The sequence below is a fragment of the Monodon monoceros genome, unplaced genomic scaffold (genome assembly GCF_005190385.1).
Source record: "Monodon monoceros isolate NGI ecotype Baffin Bay Population unplaced genomic scaffold, NGI_Narwhal_1 Super_Scaffold_6, whole genome shotgun sequence".
Classification (NCBI taxonomy): domain Eukaryota; kingdom Metazoa; phylum Chordata; class Mammalia; order Artiodactyla; family Monodontidae; genus Monodon; species Monodon monoceros.
In genome coordinates this window covers 91656335-91682279 of record NW_021703783.1, presented here as the reverse complement: position 1 = coordinate 91682279, position 25945 = coordinate 91656335, and the positions used below count along the sequence as shown (strand labels likewise).

General features: G+C 52.5%; 1 protein-coding gene across 3 annotated transcripts in view; it reads right to left on the bottom strand.

The window, feature by feature from the left end:
* The window catches only part of SYNGR1 (synaptogyrin 1), a 29279-nt gene extending 10799 nt beyond the window's left edge, over positions 1 to 18480 (bottom strand). For all 3 annotated transcript variants that reach the window (XM_029205137.1, XM_029205138.1, XM_029205135.1), the window contains exon 1: positions 18328 to 18480. In XM_029205137.1, the coding sequence (XP_029060970.1) occupies positions 18328 to 18426 (99 nt within the window). In that variant the 5' untranslated portion in view covers positions 18427 to 18480. The remainder of the gene's footprint in view (positions 1 to 18327) is intronic.
* Between the last annotated feature and the right edge of the window lie 7465 nt (positions 18481 to 25945).

Below are 25945 nucleotides of genomic sequence, written 5' to 3'. Positions count from 1 at the left end.
GCCAGCAGGGAACTGAGCCCCGCGGCCCACAGGGAACGAGTCCGGCCAGCACCATGTAAGTGAGCTTGACAATGGATCCTCCCTCAGCTTTCAGATGAGACCGCAGCCCTGGCTGACACCATGATGTGAGAGGCAGTGGCACCTCGCTAAGCAGATTCCTGGCCACAGAAACTGTGAGATAACAAATGTTTGTTGTTTTAAGCCACTACATTTTGGGGTGTCTTGTTACACAGCAGCAGCTAACGAAGACAATCCATCACCGGCATTTTGCAGATGAAGCAGGGAAAGTATAGGTATTGGTTAATGTGCCCAGAGTCACACAGCTGGTACGTGGCAGAGCTGGCTTCAAACCCAGGGACCTGACTCTGAAGTTCATGCTTTTTCCTCCTACCTCTTGCCTCCCCAGAAACTATGATTATGAGGAGGCCCAGACCCAACTGACAAACACACAAACAGGAAAACAGAACCTCAGATGTGGCCTACAGTGAACTTGAGGTGCAGGCTGCAGAGGGTTTATTGTCCATTTTCCACTTCACTTTGCTTTCCAACTTTTCTATAATAAGGAACTAGAATTTCAATATGACCCAGACACATTTTCGTCCTTAGCTAACACCTATGATGGGAAGTGACTCCAGCGCAGGTGTGAGAAAAAATATAAGAAGCATCATTTTTTAAATTGTATCTTTTTAAGATGTCTACACTTTACATGGGTTTTATAATGTACTGGACATATTAGTGTAGCAGTAATATATATAAAACAAATCCACATTTTTTATTGAAGTATAGTTGATGTACAATATTATATAAGTTACAAGTATACAATATAGTGATTCACAATTTTTAAAGGTTATATTCCATTTATAGTTATTATAAAATATTGGCTATAGTCCCTTGTTGTACAATAAATCCTTGTAGCTTATTTTATACGTAATAGTTTGTACCTCTTAATCCCCTACCGCTATATTGCCCCTCCCCACTAGTAACCACTAGCTCGTTCTCTATATCTGTGAGTCTGCTTCTTTTTTGTTATATTCACTAGTTTGTTGTGTTTTTTAGATTCCACATATAAGTGATACACAGTACTTGTCTCTCTCTGTCTGACTTATTTCACTTAGCATAATACCCTCCAAGTCCACCCATGTTGCTGCAATGGCAAAATTTCATTCTTTTTTATGGCTGAGTAGTATCCCATTATATATATATACAATATTTACCACATCTTCTTTATCCATTCATCTGTTGATGGACACTTAGGTTGCTTCCATTTCTTGGCAACTGTAAATAATGCATGAACATTGGGGTGCATGTATCTTTTCAAGTCGGTGTTTTTGTTTTTTTCACATATATGTCCAGGAGTGGAATTGCTGGGTCATATGGTAGTTCTATTTTTAGTTTTTTGAGAAACGTCCATACTGTTTTCCACAGTGGCTGCACCAATTTACATTCCCACCAACAGTGTATGAGGGTTCCCTTTCCTCCACATCCTCGTCAACATTTGTTATTTGTGTTCTTTTTTTAAAAATATTTATTTATTTATTTATTATTTATTTTGGCTGCACCGGGTCTTCATTGCAGCATGTGGGATCTTTAGTTGCAGCATTTGGACTCTTAGTTGCAGCATGCATGCAGGATCTAGTTCCCCGACCAGGGATAAAACCTGGGCCCCCCACATTGGAAGTGCGAAGTCTTCTTTTTTTTTTTTTTTTTTTTTTTGCGGTACTCGGGCCTCTCACTGCTGTGGCCTCTCCCGTCGCTGAGCACAGGCTCTGAACGCACAGGCCCAGCGGCCATGGCTCACGGGCCCAGCCGCTCCGCGGCATGTGGGATCCTCCCGGACCGGGACACGAACCCATGTCCCCTGCATCGGCAGGCGGACTCTCAACCACTGCGCCACCAGAGAAGCCCCAAGAAGTGCGAAGTCTTACCCACTGGACCACCAGGGAAGTCCCTATGTTCTTTTTGATGATAACCATTCTGACAGGTGTGATATGATATCTCATTTTTGTTTTGATTTGCATTTCCCTGACGATTAGCGATGGTGAGCATTTTTTATGTGCCTACTGGCCATCTGCATTTCCTCTCTGGAAAAATGTCTATCCAGGTCTCCTGTCCATTTTTTAATCAGGTTGTTTTTTTGATGTTGAGTTGTATGAGCTGCTTATATATGTTGGATATTAACCTCTTATCAGTCATATCATTTGCAAATATTTTCTCCCATTCAGTAGGGTTGTGTTTTTGTTTTGTTCATGTTTCCTTTGCTGTGCAAAAGGTTTTAAGTTTAATTAGGTCCTATTTGTTTATTTTTGCCTTTATTTCCTTTGCTTTAGGAGATAATTCCAAAAAAATACTGCTATGATTTATGTCAAAGAGTATTCTGCCTATGTTTCCCTCTAGGAGTTTTATGGTTTCCAGTCTTACATTTAGGTCTTTAATCCATTTTGAAGTTTATTTTTGTATATGGTGTTAGAGAACACTCTGATTTTATTCCTTTACATGTAGCTCTCCAGTTTTTCCAGCACTACTTATTGAAGAGACTGTCTTTTCTCCACTGTATATTCTTGCCTCTTGTGTCATAGATTAACTGACCATAGGTGCATGGGTTTCAAATTTACGTTTAATGGGAGGACTGATTCAAAAATTTTTCCTGAAGGACGGCATGAACTAAGGTTTGGAGACCACTGGTTCATGACACTTGTGTTAACAAGGATTCTGACCCAAATGTCCATGAATGGATGAATGGAGAAGTAAGCTATGGCACATCCATACAATGGAATATTATTCAGCCATAAAAAGGGACAGAGTTCTGATATATGCTGCAACTGGATGAACCTTAAAACAGGTGAAGAAAGAAGTGAAAGAAGCCCAGACACGAAAGGTCAGTATTATGATTTCTTTTATGTATCATACCCAAAATAGGCAAAACAGAGACAAAAAGCAGACTAGAGGTTACCAGGGGCTGGGGGAGGGAAGAATGAGGAGTGACTACTTGATGGGTATGGGGGGTATTTGTGGGGTGATGGAAAAGTCTCGAAACTAGACAGGTGGTAGTTGCACAACACTGGGAATCCACTAAATGCTACTGAACTGATGCTTTAAAATGGTGTATTGTGGGTAATACGAATTTTTCTGCAATTCAAAAAAAAAAAGAAAGGATGCGGGGGGGTGCTGTGTCCTGGTTCAGCCACGGGCACTGAAATGGGCAGTGGTGGCCTGTGAGCCACACATTTGCCAGTCCTGATTCGGGAATGTACATGTCACCTCAACCTGCAGACCAGTGCAGGCCTCCTGGCACACGGCTCTGCCCGGTCACAGGCTCTGCATCCTCACAACCTCCGCATGGAGCAGCAAGGGCGATTCGTACTGCCCCCAATTGACAGAGAAGGAAAACTGAGGCTCAGAAAGAGAAGGTGACACTGTTGTCAGGGTACAGGCTGAACTTGAACCCAGGTCTCTTGAATCTCAGCCCTATGCTCTCTTCCACCTGACCAAGCTGACCCTCAGCCTCAGGAGGTGGGCCCTGAAGCAGGCGTGACCCTTTATTTCCAGAGACCCAGGGGATCAGTAGGAAAGCATCAGTGTCATGGGAACAGGCCGTGGGACTGGAATGGCAAGTCTGGCGTTCAGGGGCACAGGAGGGGAGAGGCACGAAGTCCAGACTTCAGAGCAACTGTCAGAGGGACCCCTGGGCTACTGACAGCCCAGACAAGCAATGCAGACGCCACTGGGAGACAAAGGCGGGCTCTGACAGCCAGCTGCCTGGGCCGTGCACTGCACAACTCCAGGGACCACCACTCACACAGCCCCTTGGGCCTGTGCACCAAGACAAGTCCAAGGCTCCTACCAGAAAACTGCCGGGTTGGGAATCTGAGGCCCAGTCCCAGTGTCATCAGACATCACCAATCCAGCAAAATTGAAAAGCCTCTTGATTAGACAGACTTCAGACACTGAGGAGCCACACAGACCTGCTGGATTCAAATCCCAGGCCTGCTGCTCATGCTGTGTGGCCTCAGGCAAACGACTTAACCTCTCTGAGCCTCAGATTGGTCCTCTGTAAAAATTATCCTTCCCTCCAGGGCTGATGGGAGCATTACACACAAGTACACAGAGCACAGCAGTCAGGACTTCGTTAAGGGTTAACTCCCTTCTCCAGAGGCCCTGGGAGAGAAGACACGCTCCCTGGGGGCTGGAACAAGGGTGGACCCCTTCCCTAAAGCAGGCTGAGTGGAGGGGTGGGGGCAGCAGGTGGGCGGAAGTCCGGGCTTTGGGGACAGCAGAGGAGGAAGCATTAAGACGGGCCCTCTTGGGGGAGAGGAGCAGGGAGTCCTCAGAGAGGCCAGGAGGAAAGTGCTGGTGACGGCGTGTCCCCAAGAGGGGAAGGAGCAAGATTAAACAGCCTCCCGGACCTGACCGGGCGGGGCCACGGAACTGGCAGAGCTGGCATGCCAGCTCCCTGCAGCCGGTCCTTCAGCCCCTGGGCTCCCCGCCCTCCTCTCCGCCCACGGCTCCCTCCTGCAGACTTGGGCCTCCGTCAGGCATTCATCACAGGTCACAGGCTTCTCAGTGCCTTGCACTGTGCTGGGAGGGGGCGTCAAGGGGGACCGCGTCCGTGGAGCCCCTGCTGTCAGGGAGCTGACCATCTGGAGCTACAGGAGTGAGGGGGCGAGAGCCTGGCCCCTTGTCTAGCGGGGTGGCCTTGGGCTTAACCTCTCTCTCAGTTCCCAACAACAACAGCACCTAAACCACTGGCATTTTGTGAGGAATAAATGAGGTCCTACGTGTAAGGAAGAGCATGTGATGCAGAGTAAACAACCAAAAAATGCCAGACTGACACTAAACAAGTGGAAAAGACAATTGAGGCAATGACCCGCGGTGGCAAGTGCTGGGAAGAGGTGGCAGTGGTCAGGGGAGGGAGCCCCGAGCAGTGATCTCTGAGCTGGGCCAAGAAGGAGCCAGCCCTGCACAGATCAGGGGAAGCGTGTTTCAGGCACAGAAACAGAAGGGGCAAAGGCTGAAGGTGAGGGAAGGAGCACAGCTGGAGCAGGGACCAGGGAGCTGGGGCTGGAGGAGGCAATGGGACAGGAAGCGGCAGGGAGAGCAGGGCCTGGTGGGGCACGGGCACATTGGATTAAATGCAGCGAGAAGCCACAGGAGCAACGAGATCTGGGTCTATGGATCATGGTCCCCACCCTGCAGAATGAAGGTCACCTAAGTGCCCCCGCCCCCAATCCCCGGCCCTGGGCCTTCTGGACACAATCCAAGCTTCTAGGGCTGGTGGTCAAGGTCCTCTAAGTACCCGCTCTGCCCACCTCTCCCGGTGCCTCCCTTCCCTCCACTTCCCACCAGCCACCTACTTACCCACCTCACAACCCCCGGCCCTTTCCACTGTTTTCTTTCCATAATATTCTTTCTACCACGCGGTAGGTGCTGGGCTATAACTAACTTTTCTGATTATGTTGGGTGGCGGTGGGGTGAGCTGCCCCTCTGCTGGGCATGCACTACCCAGGGAGATGACCACTCTGCAGCCACAGGGCCCCCTGCCTCCGGGGCCTGGGAGGCCGCATCTCGGAGGCCAGAGAACTGGGGCTTACTATCGGTTGTTCATTCATTTTAAAGTATTTCTAAGCACCTAGTATGTGCCAGGCCCTGTGCGAGAGGCTGAGGGGGCAAGGTCCCTGTTCTCATCAGGGAGACAAACAGCTGAGAAACATGTACAAAAGTCCAGACAAGTGTCCCGAAGAAGCATCAAGCAGGGCAGGAGGAGACAGACTGGGCGAATGGGGTCACTGATGTAGTGACCTTTGAGCGGATGCCCATATGCAGAAAGGCAGAGCCATGCAGATACTGGGGAGAGACGTTCCAGGGAGAAGTAACCACAAGTGCAAAGGCCCTGGGGTGCGAATAAGCTTGGTGCCTCGAGGAGGTGCACAGGGTGTGGCTGGAGCACAGTGAGCAAGGGGAGGTCCCCAAGGTAGGCAGGGGCCGGCCCCCAGGGCCTGCAGGGGAAGGCTGAGTTCAGGAGTCACTTCGGGGTTAAGAGCAAGTGAGTGATTGATCTGACTTAGGTTTAAGAAGACTCACCCTGGGCTTCCCTGGTGGCGCAGTGGTTAAGAGTCCACCTGCCGGGGCTTCCCTGGTGGCGCAGTGGTTGAGAGTCCACCTGCCGATGCAGAGGACACGGGTTCGTGCCCCGGTCCGGGAAGATCCCACATGCCGCGGAGCGGCTGGGCCTGTGGGCCATGGTCGCTGAGCCTGCGCGTCCGGAGCCTGTGCTCCGCAACGGGAGAGGCCGCAACAGTGAGAGGCCCGCGTACCACAAAAAAAAAAAGAAGACTCACCCTGGTCATGGTGGAGAAAAGACTGTGGGGCGAGGGTGAAAGCAGGGAGACCAGAGGGGCTAATCAGTGCCCAGGTAAGGGACAAGCGGGCGGGGCTGGCATGGGCAGCGGGATGGGGTGAAGTAGTGGGGGCTGAATGTCCTTTGGAGGTAAAGCCACCAGAATCTGCAGACACTGGCCTGCTGCGGGGAGCAGGGCAGTCGGGGAGGGGCTGGGCTGGATGAGAATTGGGAACAGAGGTGTCGTGCCAGGTCCCCCGCAGGCTGCAGGGCTGGGCCAGGGCAGGGAGCCACCCCTGGACCAGGCTGAGAGTCTACAGATGGAGAAACTGAGCCTAGGGGAGGGGAAGCAGCATTGCCAAGGACACACAACAAGGCCCTTGCAGTCTCACCACACCCCCTGCAGGACCCTCTGGGCCCCAGGTTAACTCCTCCATTTAGCTGCAGTCTCCCCACCCCGAGTGGGAGGGAGCCTCCCAAAAGCAGGCCCAGGCCCCAGGTTTCTGTTCCACAGTTCAAGGCAGGAGGAACGGGGACTCCCTCAAGACCCATGATGTGACTGAAACACATGCTCTTCACTCCACAAGGTCCATGGCCTTATTCTCATTTTACCCACGTCCAGGGAACTGCCCAGGTCCCACGGCTGTTTAAGGGTGGATGGAGTATTGACAAAAATCCAAGGCCGGTGCCCTGTGTCGGGCGGCCTCTGGGGTGACTTGCTAAGGCCGGATGGCAAGGAGCACGCAGAGCAGCCACCAGAGAACTGGAAATTAAACCACAATGAAATTCTACGCTGGCCACAGTGGCAGAGGCATGGGAGGGAGAAGCTCACCCCAACAAGCAGATCTGCTGCAGGGGCCGGGACAGGTCTGCGGAGGCAGAACCAGCAGCCAGGAAACAGGAGAGGATGGAGGGTGAGGGCCCCGGGAGGTACTCAGGGGGCCACTGGGCACAGGCAGGCACAGGAAAAACCACCTCCCTCCCTTGCACTAGAGAAAAATGTTTAAAAAAAAAAAAAAAAGCACCAAGGTAAACTGGGGCAAGACTCTGTTTTTTTCACCATCTTTATAATCCAATCCTGAGTCTTAAAAAAATGGATTCCAGATGGCACTTAGAGCAGAGCTATCTCCAACTCAGAAAAGCAAATCGAAGGAATCTCAGCATCTCAGGCTCCTGGACTCAGAGACACACAGAAACAGAGACCCCAGAACTGCCAGACCCTGCCCTGGCCTCACATCGCTCTCTCTCCCACCCCATGACTCAACCATCCTAGAGGGCCAGCACTAGCAAAGCCACAGGCTGTTTGATAATTTCGCCCTGGCTGTTCCCACCTCCCAGAACACCCTTCCCCACCTTCTTCATCTTTCAAATAGGAACGAACTCCTTCCCACCCTTCAAAACCCTGTTGGGAGGTGGTGACTTGCAGCTGCCTCCTGGGACACCCTCCTTCCCAGTCACTCTCGCCCACCCTAACCCCCGACCCTGAGCCAGCCCACAGCCTCTGCAGGGGCCCTGCATCCACTGGGAGGGCTTGACAAAAATCATCTCATTTAATCCTCATCAAAACCCCTAAGGGAAAAAATAAACCTAAAACCACCCCACAGATTAGGAGATACACGTTACTGTGTACAAAACAGATAAACAAGGTCCTACTGTAGAGCACAGGGAACCATATTCAGTATCTTGTAATAACCTAATGGAAAAGAATCTGAAAAAAAATATATATATATACACTTATATGTATAACTGAATCACTTTGCTGTACACCAGAAACTAACATTGTAAAAATCAACTACACTTCAACAGATAAACAAAAACAACAACAAAACACCCACCCCAACAAAGCAGGCTTACTTAGCGCACTCCAGCAGAGGGCAGCTGAGGCTCCAGGAGGCCTGGACTCTGGCCAGCCCACGGCCGGATGACCCGGAGCAGGTAAGCATGGTGCCGGGCCTCCTGCCCAGGCCTGCCCCAGGTCCAGCCCCATTCCGGAATGTGTGCCAAACCTCGACCTTCAGCTGCCTCCCCATGAAGAAATGACTTCCAGATCCCAGACTCTAGGACCAGCACGAGACCCAGGAGAGACAGCTGCTGTGCCGAGCCTGTCACCTCCCCACAGTGCAGGAGGGGCCCGGCCCACTTTTCTCCACATCCGCCCAGAGAGCTGGCAGGCTGTGCCTGGGCCAGTGCCGGGCATCAGGCTAACTCGGGCTCCAGGGACAGCTGGGCCCAGCCAGCGTCAGGGGCAGGTGGGGACAGAGGTCCCTGCTGTTCTCAGGGAGCTTCCCAGAGGCCCGGCTTTAAACATCCTGAGACACCTGCTGAGTCTTCCTCCAGACAAGCTGTCAAGAGATGAGGTCAGGAGTCCACGGCTCTCCGGTCCTGCCAGCTCCGGATGGTACCTTCTATCTACCTCACCCTGTACAGAGACATCTGTTCCCCAGACCGGTGGCTGGGAGGAGTCCCTGGTCCCTGCCTCACGCTGCAGGCAGCCAGCGGACCCGCTCGCCGGCTCTCCAGTTCGCGGCATCGCCTACTGTCCACTTCCAGGCCACAGTGTTGCTTGCCTGACTCAGGACAGCCTCCTCTCCCGCCTCCTCCACCCCATCTCCAGACGGGCGCCAGGGGGCACTCACCACTCCCCCAACTCTCACCAGTCCCTCCCGGGGCTGAGGATAAAGTCCAGCCCCGAAGAAGAGGACACCGACCGGCTGCTGGTCTCACCTCTGGTCTCTCCCCGCCCCCTCATCCATCTGCACACTGGCTCCCACTCAGCTGCTCAGACCCCAGAGTGGGCGCATCCTTGAACCCCACCGAACCTGGCACTTGGGTCTATTTCTTCATCCTTCCCCAAACAACTCTCAATTTCCTCCATGCAGCCTCCCGCCCCCGCCCCTGTGCCGGTCCAGGCCACCATCACCTCTTGCTAAGCGATGACGGCAGCTTCCCAGCCTCTGTGCGCCACTCCTGCGCCCCTGCACCATCCACTTCACTGGGGCTGAAAAGATCTCTCTAAACCTAAGTCAGATCCTGTCACCCCCTGCTGCATCTCACTCACCAACACCCGCACGGTGAAATCCTCCTCCTCACCCCAACCCCCAGGGTTCCAGCTTCCTCTCAGCCTCCTCTCCTGCCACTCGCCTCTGCTCCCTCCTAAGCTCATTCCTGCCTCAGGGCCTTGGCACTGGCTGTTCCCTCTACCTGGGATGCCTAGAGTTCCCCAGATCTTCCAGGCTGGCTCCTGCTGGTTCCTTCTCAACATCCAAATCTCAATGCAAGCCACCTCCTCAGAGAAACTCTCCAGACCTGACTCCCAATATTCTCCAATACCCCCATTTATTTTCTTGATAACCTCATTATGTATTTTTTTCTTATTTTTTGGTTCAGTTGTTGGGTGTATGTCTCCAGTCCAGACCCAGAGGGAGGGTCAGGAAAGGCTTCAAGGTGAGTGAACAGAAAGCCTGATAGATGGGCAGAGGCACAGGCAGCACGAGTGTTGGGAGAAAGACTATTCTCTCCTCAGCATCCTTGGCTTGCACACCTCTGACCACAGGGAGCTCACTCCGTAACAAAGGGCTGCCACGTCCTCTCCCTCAGCACGAGCTGAGCCCGCCTTCCTGCCCGCATCCTCATGAAGTCCTCAACCTGCCTCCTGGGCCTCACGGGAAGAGCGGACAAAGAAACGGGCAGCTGAGCATTTGAGGGATGAGTCAGGCTGCAAGGGCCCCCCTTCACGGGAACAGGCCCTGCCTCCCCCCGGGTCACGTGAGGGAAAGGGCCGAAGCCAACGCAGGGGCGCGTGATGGGCACTGGGTGGGGGGGCACTCGGCTTCCTCAAGAGCCTCGTGCAGAGCCGCAGGGCGGGGGCAGGGCAGGCGGGCTCCCTTCTCTCCTCCCAGGCCCAGCCCGGCCACCACCTCTGCAGCCTTGGAAGCAGAGACCTGATGCGGATTAGGCAGTGATCTTCCCGCAAGCTGTCTCCGTGTGCTCTCCGCAGTGGGGGTGGGGAGTGGGCTTGCTGGGCAGGGGCCCTATCCCTGCGGCACTGAGACTCGCTGGACCTGGTGATCTGAAGGCTCCCCTGTCTTCTCCCTCCTGTGGCTGCACAAACACCAGGAGAGCAGGGAGCCTTCCTAGAAATGGGGAAACTGAGACCCAGCCCTGAAGACTGCAGACTTGAATGGGGACGGTGGGTGGATGGAGGAGGACAGAGCACTGCAATTCCCAGCCTCATTCACCCACGTGTGAGCCATGACAAGATGCCAGGTGCCGTCTCGCACTGGGGATACGACAGTGACCTGACAGACACGGTCCCTGCCCCCCAGAGCTTACAGCCCATGGGGCGTGGGGGGGGGGTTAGCAGCCTCTCATCACCGCCCTGCCGCGCCTTCACCCGTGCTGCTCCTTCTGCTTGGAATGTCCCCCCTCTCCACCTGGCTGGCCCCATCCCTCCCACCTGTCCCGAGCCCGAGTGAGCCTGAGTGAGCGTTCCCTCACTCTAGGGCTTATGCTCACCTCCATACTTTAAGTGGTTTCTCAGCCACATTTCCCACCACTAGACTGTGAGTCTCGCAAAGACCAGGCACATTAAAGAGAAGGCGGCAGTCCCACGGCTATCGGAACCAACGGAACTAACGGGAGGACATACGAACCCCTCACTGCGCCAGATGCGGCCGTGAGAGCCATTAATAACAATTGGCCACAGGATTTGGCAATGTGAAGGTCACGGATGATCTTGATAAGATGGAGAGGTGAGGGCGAGAGCCTGAGCAGGGCGCAAGTGAGAGAAAACCGGGGGAGAAACACCAGAGACGGTGACCATAGACAAATCTTCTGCAGGACCAGAGGCATGGGCAAGGGGGTGGGAAGAACTCCCATTTGTAAGCCGATGGGAAAGAGCCAGAGTGGAGGATGGAGGCAAGGGCAGAGGGAGGGAGGGAAGGAGGGAATCTGAGTCCTCCAGCAGGTGAGAGGGTGCACCTGGTGGACCCTGCGAGGCTGGCCTGGCCACCAGAACAGGAGAGAGCCTGAGGGAGGGGCAGGTGCGAGGAGGCCAAGGGTGGATGCAAGCAGGGCTTTGCCAGGTGAGCGCAGCGACGCAGGGGGGCCAAGAGCCGGGAGCAGGTGGGTGAGACCACCAGGGAGCCCAAGCTGGCGAGGGGGGCAGGGAGGATGGGGTGAGGGCCGGTGCACAGAGGGAGTCCCAGGCCAAGGACCGTGCGAGGCAGAGCGCTGGAACGACAGGAGGGGTGGGGAGAGGCGGACACCTGAGTTCTCGCCAGGAACAAGGGCCAGGCCCAGGGTACACCCAGTGAGAGTGGCTGAGGCAGGGAGGACAAGACTGTGGGAGGCTGGAGGCCAAGGAAGTGAGAGGCCAGGCTGTGGGAAGGATCACGGAAGCGGGAGCTAGTCAGCAGGATGGAAGGCGGGGCAGTGCTGAGAGACAGGGCAAGTGACCTGGGGCTGGCTTGCAATGAGGGGAGTGGCTGGCCCAGTGCTGCGATGAGATTCAAAGCGGGGGGAGAATGGTCTGGAAGCAGCCTCAGGAGCCGGGATGACTGTGTCCCATCTCCAGGCCCGGCAGAGGGAGGGCATGAGGCAAAGAACAGCCCCCACTGAGAAGGCTGCTGGGGAAGCCGGGTCTGGGTGGTGGGGGAGGCCAGGTTACAGTACAACTTTAAAAAGGTGTCAGGGATGCTCAGAGGGGGGCCCAATATTTGGGGAAGACCATGTCCTCTTGACCCCTGGACCCTGAGTCATTTGAGGAGCCGGGATGGTTGGGGTTCCCAGGTGATGGCTTTCTGAACAGTGTGGGCCTGACAGCCTGGGACTCTCCCAGCCACCCCTTCCCCGCGGTCCCCCTCCCCCCACACCATCTTCCCAGGCAGAGGTGGGGTGAGCACCTCTCCCTCCAGGAAGGGAGGGCTTCCCCAGAAACACAGGGGCACGGGCCACCCTGCCGGCTCCAGCTGACACTGTTCTGCTCCTGCAGTATGGATCTGGGGCCCAGGCTCCCCCTGCAGGCCCCCACAAAGCATCAGGGGTGCGGGAGGCTGGTCCCTGACATCACTTCTTTAAATACTGACCAGTCAAAAAAAAAAAAATACTGACCAGTCCCCAAGTTCCCAACCTACAACCCACTAGGAGCAGGAGTAGCATTTGCTGAGGGTAGAAAGGCCGGGAACCACCAGCCCAGCCTGGCTGTCCTCCCCGCATCTGATAGATGGGGAAACGGGCCCAGAGAGCACTGGCAGACGCTCACGTCACACCACCTGTCAGGGGTGGAGTGGGCGCAGAACACGGACTCAGGCCTCGGGCCCCAGGCACTTCCTGACGCTCTGCCCTGCCTCTCCTCCCACCGGACAGCTGGTTCTTCCGGTGTAGGTGCCAACTGTGGCTCCGTGCCAGCTCTGCCATCTGCCCTCTCCCTTTCCTCCCTCCTCCCCCTGGTTCTTCCTCCTCTCCACCCTCCCTCCCCCAGCCTTTGTTCTTTCTCCCCAGGCTCAAGCCTGCCTAACAGCTCTGCACAAGTGGCCATGTGGGACTCCCCATGTGGCTGGGGACTCCCCAAAGCAGGAAGAAAGGGCCACGTCCTGGAAGTCAGGCATGGGCTGCAATCCCAGTAGCTCCAGTTAACCTCTCTGGGCCTCAACATCTCACCTAAAGTGGGGGTAATGAAACCCATTGGACAGGGATGTCACGTGCCTAGAGGAATGAACTGGATGGCAGGCCCTTTATACATCCATGTTCACAAACCGAGTCCGCCCTGAACCCAGGCACTCCAATCCCACGTTACAGGTGAGGATTTTCCAAGGTCCCTCTCTGGCGGCCCTGGTCTCGATGCCAAACCCAAGACTCCTCAAGCTCCCACACTGCCCCAGGACACGAAGAAATGCCCGAGATGCATGCAGAAACCTATCATCCACGTCTCCTGACGACCTCCATGTCCTGACTCTCTCCCAGGCCTGAGACAGATGGACCAGACAAAGGTCGGTCACAGGCAGGCGAAGAGGACAAGAAGATTCTGAGACTGTCAGCGATACATACCAAAGGAGCACAGGACATGCCTGTGTGGACCCAGCCCCCTGAGTAAGTGGCAGGGCCTTGCCTGGTGCTGGGAGAGGACAGGCTAGACCACACCACACATTTCCTGCTGGGCCTCCTGTCCCCAGAGCCCTCCCCAAGCCATACCTCCACATGGCTCTGCAGGGAACTTCCGAAAACACACCTCTTCTCTGCTTAAAACCCCTCTCTGAGGCTGTCCATGGCCCTCCGATGCAGCCCAGCTTGTGAAACTGGCATCCAAGGCTGACCCTGGGTTGCCCACCCTGCCTGCCCCCCACACCTCTTTGACTTGCTCTCACTCACATACCCGGGGTCCCCAGGAGCTCAGCAACGTTTCTAAAACCCACTCAGACCTTGTGCCCCCAAGTATTTATTTACACATGTTGTTCCTCCCACCTGGAATGCACCTCCACCCCCACCTTCTTTATTAGGACCAACACAGGGGTCACCTCCCCCTGGAAGCCGTCCACGCCCCCTGGCAGAGGTACCTACTCCCCACTGGATTTCCTTCGTATTGCATCCCAAGCCTTCTGGATGGTAACTGTGGACTCAATTCTGTTCTCATTGACCGAGAGCATCTCCAGTGGGACACACAGGCTGGCACCGAGCAGGGACTTGGTATTTGTGGAATGAATGAATGAATGCCATAGCTGGCCAGAGGCTCTGTCTCCACCCTGGACCCATTTCACCCCAGCCCCTGCAGGCTCTAGAATTTCTATGTGGGACAGCTAGAGTGTGGCAATCTGGCTGGGAACGGAGACAAGGGGTCTCATTTTGAAGCTGCTGCGTTTGCAAAGCAAACTCAGCTTTTTTATTTTTATTTTTTGGCTGAGCCTCGCAGCGTCGGGAATTCCCCGACCAGGGATTGAATCCGCGCTCCCTGCAGTGGAAGCACGGACTCTTAACCATTGGACCGCCGGGGAAGTCCCGCAAGCTCAGCTCTTATACTCAGTGTTTGCTTGGAGTGATTGAGGGGGTCTGATAAAAATGAGGGTGTAAAACTGCTCCCTCAAGCCACTCCTTGGTGACACTGCGACTCAGACAGGGAAGCCACGGGGAGTACACTGAATGTGGACCCAGTGGACTGGATTGAAACTGTGGCTCTGACAGTCCCGGGCCCAGGAGCTCTGTCTCTAGTCAGTAGAGAAGTCACCTCCAGCCTGCCCCTTACTTCTGTCATGCGAGGGATGACACCCACCCTCCTTACAACATCCTGAGTGTTACAGCCAAAGCCCTTAAGAGATCAACCCTGAAAATGGCAAAATTTCCAACATTTTATTGTTTTATTTTTGCCAAAACAGAGCATTAATATAAAAAAAAAAAAGAAATAAAAAGAAAACCTCTCATCTACCAGCGCCAATATTCTTTTCCCATAGGTCATTTCAAAGCTCTAAAAGGATGTAAATTCTAAATAGAAGGTAGTCCTTTATATGAAATCAGCTAGCTCCCTGCTGAAACTCCACTTCCCCCCACCTGGCTCCAGGTAAAGAAAGGGGTCACTGACAGGCTGCAGGATCGGGGCAGGATTGGGCACCTCTGACCCAGCCCAGCCTCTGCTTTCCGATGGGGAGACAGAGGCAGAGGGGGTGGCCACAGCTGGTGCCAGATCTCCTGGCCCCCCGCCAGCACAGCCCACCTCCCCGCCAACCCAGGTCAGAGGAGGCAGCTCTGAGCTCACCCTGGACACTGTCCCAACTTAGCCATCACCTCCTCGCCCAGGGCAGGAAGGGTCCAAGTTGGGATCTGCCAGAGGGCTCACCAGCTCCCTCCCCACCTTAACCCTCAGGGTCCATTCCTCAATTCCCGAAGTGAGTAATCACCACCCACCAGGTGTGTGTGTGGGGTGGGGGGAGGTGGTGTAGGGCACACCGGGGCAGAGAGGAGTTGAGAAAGCCTCAGTCAAGAGATAAGGGGTTCTGCAGGCCTGGGGGCTCAGGTTCCAGGGTAGGTCCACCTTTGGTGACTCCCTGAAGCTTACATGTTTGGGGACCCACTTTCAAATAAACAAATAACAGAAAAAAGATCTTTCTCTTACAAGTTTTACAAAATCGCAAGCCCAAGTGCTCACGTTGTTAGGGCCCTATAGGGCGGCAGAAGGGGTCTTGGGAGCACAGGAGTCCTGGATAGAGTGACAAACCGTCTTGTCTGTCTGGAACAGGGGGGCTCCCAGGTCATGGGACTACCAGTGCTGAAGCCAGGAAAGTTCTGGCAAACCAGGGCAAGCTGGTGCTGAATGCTCAGGCTCCAATAGCTGGAAGGTGAAGCTTAACGCCAGCCAGACCCTGCCTGCCAGACCCTGTGGTGAGCAAGCAGAGGGAGCTCGAGGGAGGAGGGCAGGTGGCCATGTGCGTCCACTACGTGCCCCCACGTGTTAAAATATCTCAGCGCATCACGTGTTTTTGAAAAAGACTGGTAGGAGATAGCAGCCCTCCCTAAGTGGTGGGATCACACGTGCTTCTTTTTCCAATTTTTTTTTTTTTTTTGGTGAAATACACACAACATAAAATTTACCATCTTAACCATCTTTAAGTGTACAGTTCAGTGGTATTCAGCACATATATATTGTTGTGCAACCATTACAAGTGATTTATGTTTTCCAACAATCGGCAGGTATTACTTCTACGATCAGAAAAAAACCTATATATTTTTTTAAAGTTCATCAGCCTGTATCAGATACCTCTGCTCACGCAAAGGTAGTGAGCAGGGCTGGGAGACTGTTGGGGGCCTCTGGGGGGATTTGGACATTGGATGGAGGTTGACCCAGATGACCCTTATCCTTTCCAAACCTGAAATCCCAGGACTTCAAACTCTTCCTGATCCAGGGGAAGCACTGTGCTTTGGAGACAGGAAGATCTGGGTTCAAATCCTCCATCTGCTACTTACATGCTCAGTAACCTTGGGCCTCTCTGAGCCTCAGTTCCCTCAAGTGTGATACCGACTGTGGGGGGAACTAGCCAGGTAACCGTGAGAACAGCCCTGCATAGTGGGTGTTCAGTGACTTTTTCTCCCTTCTGCTTGGAATGTCCTCCCGGCACCTTGATGTGCACACATGTAAACCCTCCTCATCCTTCCAGGCCCAATTTGACATCGCCTCCTCCAGGAAGCTTCTCTGATTGCTCTCCTGGTTTTGCTGGCCTCTGCCTGAAGGTGCCTGGCTCACTCCCCAGCGGGACTGTAGGCTCCCTGAGCACTAAGGGCTGCGTCTGAGTCACGCCGCCTTCCCTTGGAGCCTAGCCAACTCAATAAAGCTTTGCTAAGTGAAGCCTTCACCAGCAGAAGTGACCCAAGCAGACAAAACGCCCACACCCCGTCACAAAGCCAGTGACTTCACGCTTCGGGCCGGCGGAGGGGAGCAGTGCACAGAGCCGCCCCACCTCATCAGGCAGGTGTCCCCCAGAGCTCTACCTTTGCCAAGGACCTGCCAGGGTCTCTGGGGAGCTGGAGACAACACACGGATGAATGAACTCAGCACCACAAACCCTCCTGGATGTACCCAGGGTGCCAGGCCATGTGCCAGCACCAGAGACCCAAAGACTAAAGAACAGGGCTTCCCTGCCCTCAAAGAGCTCCCCATCTGGTGGGCACTTGAGAAGAAGGCGTTTAAACGTGGCCACCCTTCCTGTGGCACCAGAGGGAGGTTTTAACGTTTTTAGACAAAGGAAAGGTAGATCCCTTTCCCTCTGGGAGGCCAGAGATAAACACCCCAGCTGTCCCACCCATCACACCCTTATATGGCCCTGAAAATCCAGGAAGTGAGGGAGGTTGAGCACCCCACAGCTGGCTTTAGGCTTAGCCCCGTGGGGTGGCTGACAGGGGCCCTGCCCAGTGTCCCCAATCCAGGCCTTTCTGATCTAGGCCCACAGGAAGGGGCCCCAGGCCTGCAGAGGCAAGACCCTCTAGTGAGGGGGTCTGGGCAATGGCCGGCAAACCTAGGGAGCCCCAGACACCCCTCCCCAGACAGCAGCAAGCCTCCTTTCCCTGGGGTGCTGCCCAGGTCATGTGAAACCCTCCCCGTGTGCTGACTCTGTCCCATCCTCCTCTCCCCGACCCCAGGTTTGAACAGGGACCCCCACTCAGCTCTCTGCACTGAGGGATTCTGCCCTCGTCAGGCTGGAGGTCCAGAACGGGCTTCTCTGCTCTTCCCTGTGGGCAGCGGACCTCTCTCCCGCCCTCCCGGCCCACGGCCCTCCTCAGGCATCCAGGTGTCTGCACGAATTCAGGAAATATCCGATCCCAAGGAGGTCTCAAGGAGGCTCCTCCCACCTCGCTACAAATCGGGAAACTGAGGCAAGCTAGAGGAGGTGACGCTGCCCACCTCGGAATTTAACTCCTCACTTTCCGTGAACATTTCTAGGGTGGCTTCCAGCCCAAGGTCACGCTGCAGAAAGACGGTTCCCCGGGAGAGAGCCCAGGTGTCAGGCTCCCGGCGCGTCGCTCCACACGAGCCCAGCTAAGCCACAAAAACCCGGTTTCCTGCCCTCTCCTCCTTGAACGTCCATGGCAAGAGCGCGTGCACCCCGCGAAACGATCCACGCCCCGATCCACCCCCGAATAAAGGCCACCTGAAACCAGGGCTCCGTCCCCACGGTCGCCGGTCCGCCCAGGCGGCCGCGCGCAACCCGACCCGCGAGGCGCCAGGTCGCGGCCTGGAGGTCACCGCGACGGGGGGCGGGGGGGAGAGTAAGAAGTGGGGACACCGGGAAGCCAGGGGTCGGGGAGCAGGCGCCCCCGCGAGGGCCAGGACCCCCGCCCGGAGCCCGGGAAGGAGGGAGGGGCGGGCGCCAGGACGCCGGCCGGCCGGCTCCCCGCCCGCGGCCGCACCCGGGCACCAGGCCCGGTGGGTTGGGGTCCGTCCGGGCGCGCAGCCCTCGCCCGCGCCCCCACCCCGCCCCACCCCCTGCTTGGCCGGGCCACCCAGACGTCCTTACCCAGGACACGACGCGCAGGATGGTGTGCGGCTGCCGGACCAGGGTGTAGGGGTCGAAGGCGCCCCCGGCTTTGCCCGCTCCGTACGCACCCCCTTCCATCGTGGCTGCACCCGCGCGGTGCACCCCGCTCGGCGCGCTCCGCCAGCCCGTGCGCGTGCGTGGTGCCCCCCGCCCCCTCCCCTGCTCGCGCGACCGGCGAGGCCGAGGGCTCCCGAGAGGGGGCGCCGTAAGCCGAGGGCGCCGGGCGGGCGGGCGCGGCGCCGGCGGGCGGGCCGCGCGCGCCCTCGATCGCGGGGACGCGGGTGCTGCGGAGCCGGCGGAGGGCGCGCTCGTCGCTGGCTTGGTGACCTCTTTGCTGAGTAGTGGGGACGAGGAGTGGGGGGGCGCAGTAAATGCAGGACTTGTCGCCGCCCCCGGGTGGCGGGTCTGCCGGGCCTCCCTACCTGCTCCGAGCCTACGGCCCTGGATGAAACCACCTTCGTGACTTTTTTGCTGGTTTCCTGTCGCTCTGTCTGCCCCCAATATAGTGAGCGGACAGGGGCCGCGTTTGTATTCCTCATGGGGTGCTTGGGACACAGGAGGTGCCGCAGGACTTCTCGAATGAATGAACCACGAATGAATTCGATTCACGAATGAATTACCCTTCTCTCAGAGCCTTCTAAAGCACAGCCCCACCTCCCCGGAGGACCTTTCCACCCTGTTTTTACGCTGACGTCACGTGAGTCCCCGAGTCTGCGCACCCCCCACCCCCAGCCTGGAGGGGTCCTAGGTACCTGGCTCAGAGGCAGAGACCGAGGAAGGGCAATCAATTCTTTATGAGACACCTTCACCCCCACCCCACCAGCACGCTACCCTTTTCCTTAATCCACTAATTAGTTATGTAGTTATTTGTTCATTGTCCTCCTCTGCTAGTCTGCGAATTTTGTCTGACTTGTTCACTGCTGTAGCCAAGGGCCTGGCACACAGTAGGTGCTCAGTAAACAGACCCTAATCCTCATCACTCCATCACTGCTTGGCCTAGAGCTCCAGCTTTCATGGAAACCGAGGCTGGATGGAGGAGTGCTCGCTGCAGTGAAAATGTCTGCCTTCCAGGTCTGGCTCTTAGCATGACCTGTAGTCCCCAGGGCCTCATGTCTCCACTGGTTCCAGGAGGCTGTTGGATAAGGATGTCTATCTGCCGGGGCCTTTGCTGTCCTGGTAATGACAGAACATGCCGCATCCTGTGATGACACCAGATCCGTGCAGAGGAAATGTGGTGGGTGTGAGGCCACCCCTTATAAACATTCCATAGGCAAATGTCCATCTTAGGCTCTGTTTAGTGACTGTTAACTCAGCACCAGGCCCTGAGCTAAGGGCTTTACATACGTTATCCCATTTAATACAGCAATCATATTCTATGATTATATGAAACTTCTAGAAGCAAACAAATTTTTTGTGACTTTGGGTTAGGCAAAGAGTTCTTAGATACGATACCAAGACCATGATCCATAAAAGAAAATCGATAAATTGGACTTCGTCAAAATTAGGAACACTCATCCGGGGACTTCCCTGGTGGTCCAGTGGTTAAGGCTCCACGCTCCCAATGCAGGGGGCTGGGGTTCGATCCCTGGTCAGGGAACTAGATCCCACATGCCGCAGCTAAAAGATCCCGCATGCTGCAACTAAAAGATCCCACACGCCACAACAAAGATCCAGCACAGGGCAACAAACATCCCGTGTGCCACAGCTAAGACCTGGCACAGCCAAATAAATAAATAAATATTTTTTAAAAAAACACTCATCCAAAGACCTTGTTAAAAGACTGAATAAACAGGCAAACCACAGTCTGGGAGAAAATATTTGCGAAGCACATTTCAGACAATGGATTTGCGTCCCAAATATATATAAAGGACTCTAAAAAGTCAATAATAAGATAAACAAGCCATTTTTTAAAAAATGGGCAAAAGATTGGAGCAGACACACTTCACCAGAGAAGATATACAGATGGCAACTAAGCACATGAAAAGATGCTCAACATCATTAGTAATTAGGGAAATGCAAATTAAAATCAATGAGATACTTCCACACACCTATTAAAATGGTTAATGTTTTAAAAATTTGACAATTTAGGGCTCCCCTGGTGGCGCAGTGGTTAAGAATCCGCCTGCCAATGCAGGGGACACGGGTTCGAGCCCTGGTCTGGAAAGATCTCACATGCTGCAGAGCAACTAGGCTCGTGAGCCACAACTACTGAGCCCACGTGCCACAACCACTGAAGCCCACGCGCATAGAGCCCGTGCTCCGCAACAAGAGAAGCCACCAGAATGAGAAGCCCGCGCACCGCAACGAAGAGTAGCCCCCGCTCGCCGCAACTAGAGAAAAGCTCTCGCGCAGCAACGAAGACTCAACGCAGCCAAAAATAATAAGTAACTTAATTAATTAAATTGAATAAAAATTTGACAGTTTTGAGTGTTAATGAGTATTTAGAACAACTAGAACTCTTGTACATTGCTGATAAAAATACAAAATAGTACAGCCATTTAGGAAAACAATCTAGCAGCTTCTTATGGCGGTAACTATACATTTGCCATATGACCTTGCAACCCCTCTCCTAGGTATTGATGCTAGAGAAACGAGAAGTTACATTCACACAAAACCCTGTACAGGAATTTTTATGGCAGTTTCATTGGGAATAGCTGAAATCTGGAAACCACCCAAATGTCCCTCAGCTGTAGATTGTATAAAAAAATTGTGGAACATTCATACAATGGAATAGTACTCAGGAATCAAAAGGAATGAACAACTGATACACTCAACCACAAGAGACTACAGACTGCACGACTTTCTTTACGTGACATTCTTACAAAAGCAAAACTATAGGAACAAAAAACAGACCAGTTGTTGCCAGGGGCTAGGAGTGAGGTTGGGGTGTGTGTGTGTGTAGGATTTACTACTAAGAAGCACAGGGAAGTTTGGGGGGATGATGGAATCATTCTATATCTTGTTTGTGGTGATAGTTATACAATTGACTATATATGTTTGTCAAAACTTGCAAAAATGTCCATAAAAGGGTGACTTTCACTGTATTGAAGTTATACCTAATTTTTTTTTTTTTGCGGTACGCGGGCCTCTCACCGCTGCGGCCTCTCCCGTTGCGGAGCACAGGCTCCAGACGCGCAGGCTCAGCGGCCATGGCTCACGGGCCCAGCCGTTCCACGGCATGTGGGATCTTCCCGGACCGGGACACGAACCCGCGTCCCCTGCATCGGCAGGCGGACTCTCAACCACTGCGCCACCAGGGAAGCCCCCCTAATTTTTTTTTTAATGGAGAAAAAAGTGTGCAAGGCTGATGGGCTGAATCAGTGAGTGATATTCAGATCAGTGAGTCATGTTCATTCATTTATTCATCCAATAAATATTTATTTGAAGCCCACCATGCATAAAGCTTTGTGCAAGGCATAGGGCCATAAGAGTGAAGAATTTAGAGACTGTCCCTAGACCTTCCAGCACTAAGGTTTGATCACACTAATGTATTAAATCTCAGAAAGGGTGGTGTTCAGAAACCTGAGCTTCAGACTGAGATATTCTTGGATGGTCCTGGCTCCTGCCACCCTTCACTCACTGTGTGATCTTGGGCAAATGGCTTCACCTCTCTGTGCCTGTTTCCTCATCTGAAAAACAGAAATAAGCATAGTACCTGCCTCTGAGGATTATTGACAGGATTAAAGGTGAGAACTCACAAAATGTGCCTAGAATAGCGCTTGGTACAAAGAAATGAGCTCAGTAAACGTTAGTGAGCTACCCATCCCCGTTGGTCTTCAGGGTAGCTGTGTACAACAGGGTATACAGGCACTTTCTTAGAAACACAAAGCTATAAATGGTGGGTAGCTTCCCGACTCACCCAGGAACCTCTACTTTTTAACTATCATTGCAGGTCATAGAAACATCCTCTCCTTCTACTGTCTGTATTTATGTGTTCTGCATTAGCGGCAAGGCCAGGCTGTCCTTCGTAGGTCAAGCTTTTGCAAACCCAGAGCTGCCTGGATCATGCCTTGTACTGCCTGGTCGTTCAAGTTCCCAGCCCAGGCTGAGCTGTAACTCGCCTTTGTTCCTTCTCTCCTGCCCCCTGGAGGCCGCTTTGGTATGGAAGGTGTTTGGTCTGTTTTGTGCGAGTGTGGAGTTACCTGGGCAAATGGGCAATTCATTCATTGTATTTGAGTGCATGAGCCACAGCATAATGATAACGTTAAAATTTGCCAAAGGTACGTTTCTGGAGAGCTGTTTGGCAGTGTGTTTCAATTGAATAAAGAATGTGCCATTTGATACAGAAATCCCATTCTTTTCCCAAGGAAGGGATGTAGGAAGTACACACAGATCTAGTTAGCTCTAAGACTGGGTTGCACATTCACCTAGTCATTTGTTCAATATATCTTTAACACCACTGTGCGCCAGGTCATTGAAGACCCTCCAACAGTGACATAGTACATGGTCTCTTTGATGCTCCTCCCACAGAGAGGTGGAGCCTGTGTCTCCTCCCCTTGAATATGGGCAGGCTTGAGATTCGTTGATCAATAGGATGACATTGTGCCCTTTTCCTGGCCCAGGCCTTAAGAAAATATCAGCTTTCACATTCCACCTCTTGAAACACTCAGCCCTGAGCTGTCATGTAAGAAGCCTGACTATGTTGACACCACTGAGACATCATGTCCATACTCAGGTCAAGAATCCCAGCTGAGGGAATTCCCTGGCAGTCCAGTGGTTACGACTCAGCACTTTCCCAGCTGAGTCCATCCTTCCAGCCATCACCACCACTGTTCTGAACCCTCCAGACTGATCATGTACCAGCTGAATACCACAGAGCAGAAATACGAGCTGGGGAGAGGGCGGAAGTCATGGATACTTGAGCTCTGGATCCAAGCAGCCACCGAAGCTTTGGCTTTTGTAGGATAACAGATTAAAAATTTCCAAAAGAGACAGAACCTGAGCCAGGCTCTTGCCTGAAGGCAGCAACAGGGGTGGCACTCCATCACCGGGAAAGGAAGCAAAGAATAGAACTGCAGGGGATCCTTGCCTGGGACTCTCACTTAAGAAAGTGATGGGTCCGGGAAGGGAGGACAAAGATTTAGCTTGCTACCGAATGCTGAAGCAAGCCTCCCACTGCATCCCCAAACAAGGCATCCCCGATATGTCCATAGGAAAGAGCCCTAACACATCATTGTGAGAGCTGCAGAGACTTAAAATAATAATACCAATATAGCAAGAGAATATTGTGAACTTTATGCCATTAAAATTTGAAAATAAAGAAAAATGGACAATTGCCTATGTATTTATAGAAAAATATAGCTTACCAAAACTGATGCAACAAGACATAGAAAAATCTATGTAGTCCTATAACCATTAAAGAAGCTGAAACAGTGGCTAAAAAAATCTAGTTACAAGTAAAATACAAGGCCCAGATAATTTTATGAGTGTATTTTAACAATCACCCAAAAAAGATGATTTCATTTTCACACAAATTCTTTTAGAGTGAAAAAGTGGATATACTTGAGCTTCCCTGGTGGCGCAATGGTTGAGAGTCTGCCTGCCGATGCAGGGGACACGGGCTCGTGCCCCGGTCTGGGAAGATCCCACATGCCGCAGAGCGGCTGGGCCCGTGAGCCATGGCTGCTGAGCCTGCGCGTCTGGAGCCTGTGCTCCGCAACGGGAGAGGCCGCAGCGGTGAGAGGCCCGCGTACCGCAAAAAAAAAAAGTGGGTATACTTATTTCATTCTATGAAGTTAGAATACTTTGACATCAAAATCAGAGAAAGATAGTACTAGAAAGGAAAAGCTCAGGGCAATGTCATTCATGAATATCATTGCAAAGAGTGCTGGGAAAATATTAGCAAACCTAATCCTGCAATGCATAAAATGATAATACATCATGAGCAACTTGGTTTTATCCTAGGAATGCAAACTTGGTTCATTTTTAGGGAATCAGTAAATGTCTTAACTTAAGATTTTCTACAAAAGTCCTATAGGATGAGTATACTTTTTTTTTTTTTAATTTATTTTTATTTTTTTTGGCTGCGTTGGGTCTTCATTGCTGCACGCAGGCTTTCTCTAGTTGCGGCGAGTGGGGGTTACTTTTCGTTGTGGTGCGTGGGCTTCTCATTGTTGTAGCTTCTCTTGTTGCAGAGCATGGGCTCTAGGCACGTGGGCTTCATTAGTTGTGGCGCTCGGGCTCCGTAGTTGTGGCTAGCAGGCTCTAGAGCACAGGCTCAGCAGCTGTGGTACACGGGCTTAGTTGCTCCGCGGCATGTGGGATATTCCCGGACCAGGTATCGACCCCGTGTCCCCTGCATTGGCAGGTGGATTCTTAACCACTGAGCCACCAGGGAAGCCCCAGGATGAGTATACTTAACAGATGAAGCATTAAAAGCATTCCTTTTAAAAATTAGAGAAAAAACAAGAATGCCAGCCATCACTATATTCAACATTGCTCTGGAGATCATAGCCAGCACAGTAAGACAAGGAAAAACGATATGTAAGGTACAAAGATTGGAAAGAAATATTCATTAGTTCCAGGTGATATCATTGTTGTACATAGAAAACTATAAAGAATGTACAGTCAAATTATTAGAATTGATTAGAGTTTAGTAAGTATGCTGACTAGAAAATCAAAATACCAAAAGCAATCGTATTTTTATATTCCCACAGCCAATAGTTAGAAAATTTAAAAGGGAGTCATTTATAATACATTTTTTAAAAATCTAGGGGTAATTTTAAAAGGGGGGGGTGTGGGGACTTCCCTGGTGTTCCAGTGGGTAGGACTCCGTGCTCCCAATGCAGGGGGCCCAGGCTCGATCCCTGGTTGGGGAACTAGATCGTGTATGCATGCTGCAGCTAAGAAGTCCACGTGCCAAATCTAAAAGACCCCGCGTGCTACAACGAAGATCCCACGTGCCACAACTAAGACCCAGCACAGCCAAAATAAGTAAGTAAATAAATAAATATTTTTAAAATAAAAATAAAACCTAAGCCCTAACACAGTAACCCCTACATACAAACCTTCAAGTTGTGAACTTTCAAAGATGCGAACGTGCCCCTGTGTGCCAGTTGTTGTACGGTACCACTGTACTTTTCAAGGTACTGTACTGTAAGATTAAAATTGTTTTCTTTATGTTTTGTGTTTGTTTTTTATGTATTATTTGTGTGAAAAGTATTATAAACCTATTATAGTGCAATACTATATAGCCAATTGTGTTAGTTGGGTGCCTAGGCTAGCTTTGTTGGACTTACGAACAAATTGGACTTACAAACACGCTCTCGGATCAGACCTCATTCGTATGTAGGGGACTTACTGTAAAGAAGACCTAAGAAAATGGAGATGTATTCCAAGATAATCAGGTATGAATACTCAATATTATAAAGATCTCAATTCTTCCCAAATTGATCTACAGAGTCAGTGTAATTCCAATTCAAATATCAATAAGCTTTTTAGTGGAACTTGATACACTGATTCTAAAATTTTTATGGAAAAACAAAGGGCCAAGAATTGGGAAAACAGTCTGAGGAAGAAGGGCAAGCCCTATTGGACAGGTAGGGCAGCTGTAAACGTTTATTATAAAGCTAAAGTAAGGTGGTAGACAGAAAGAACA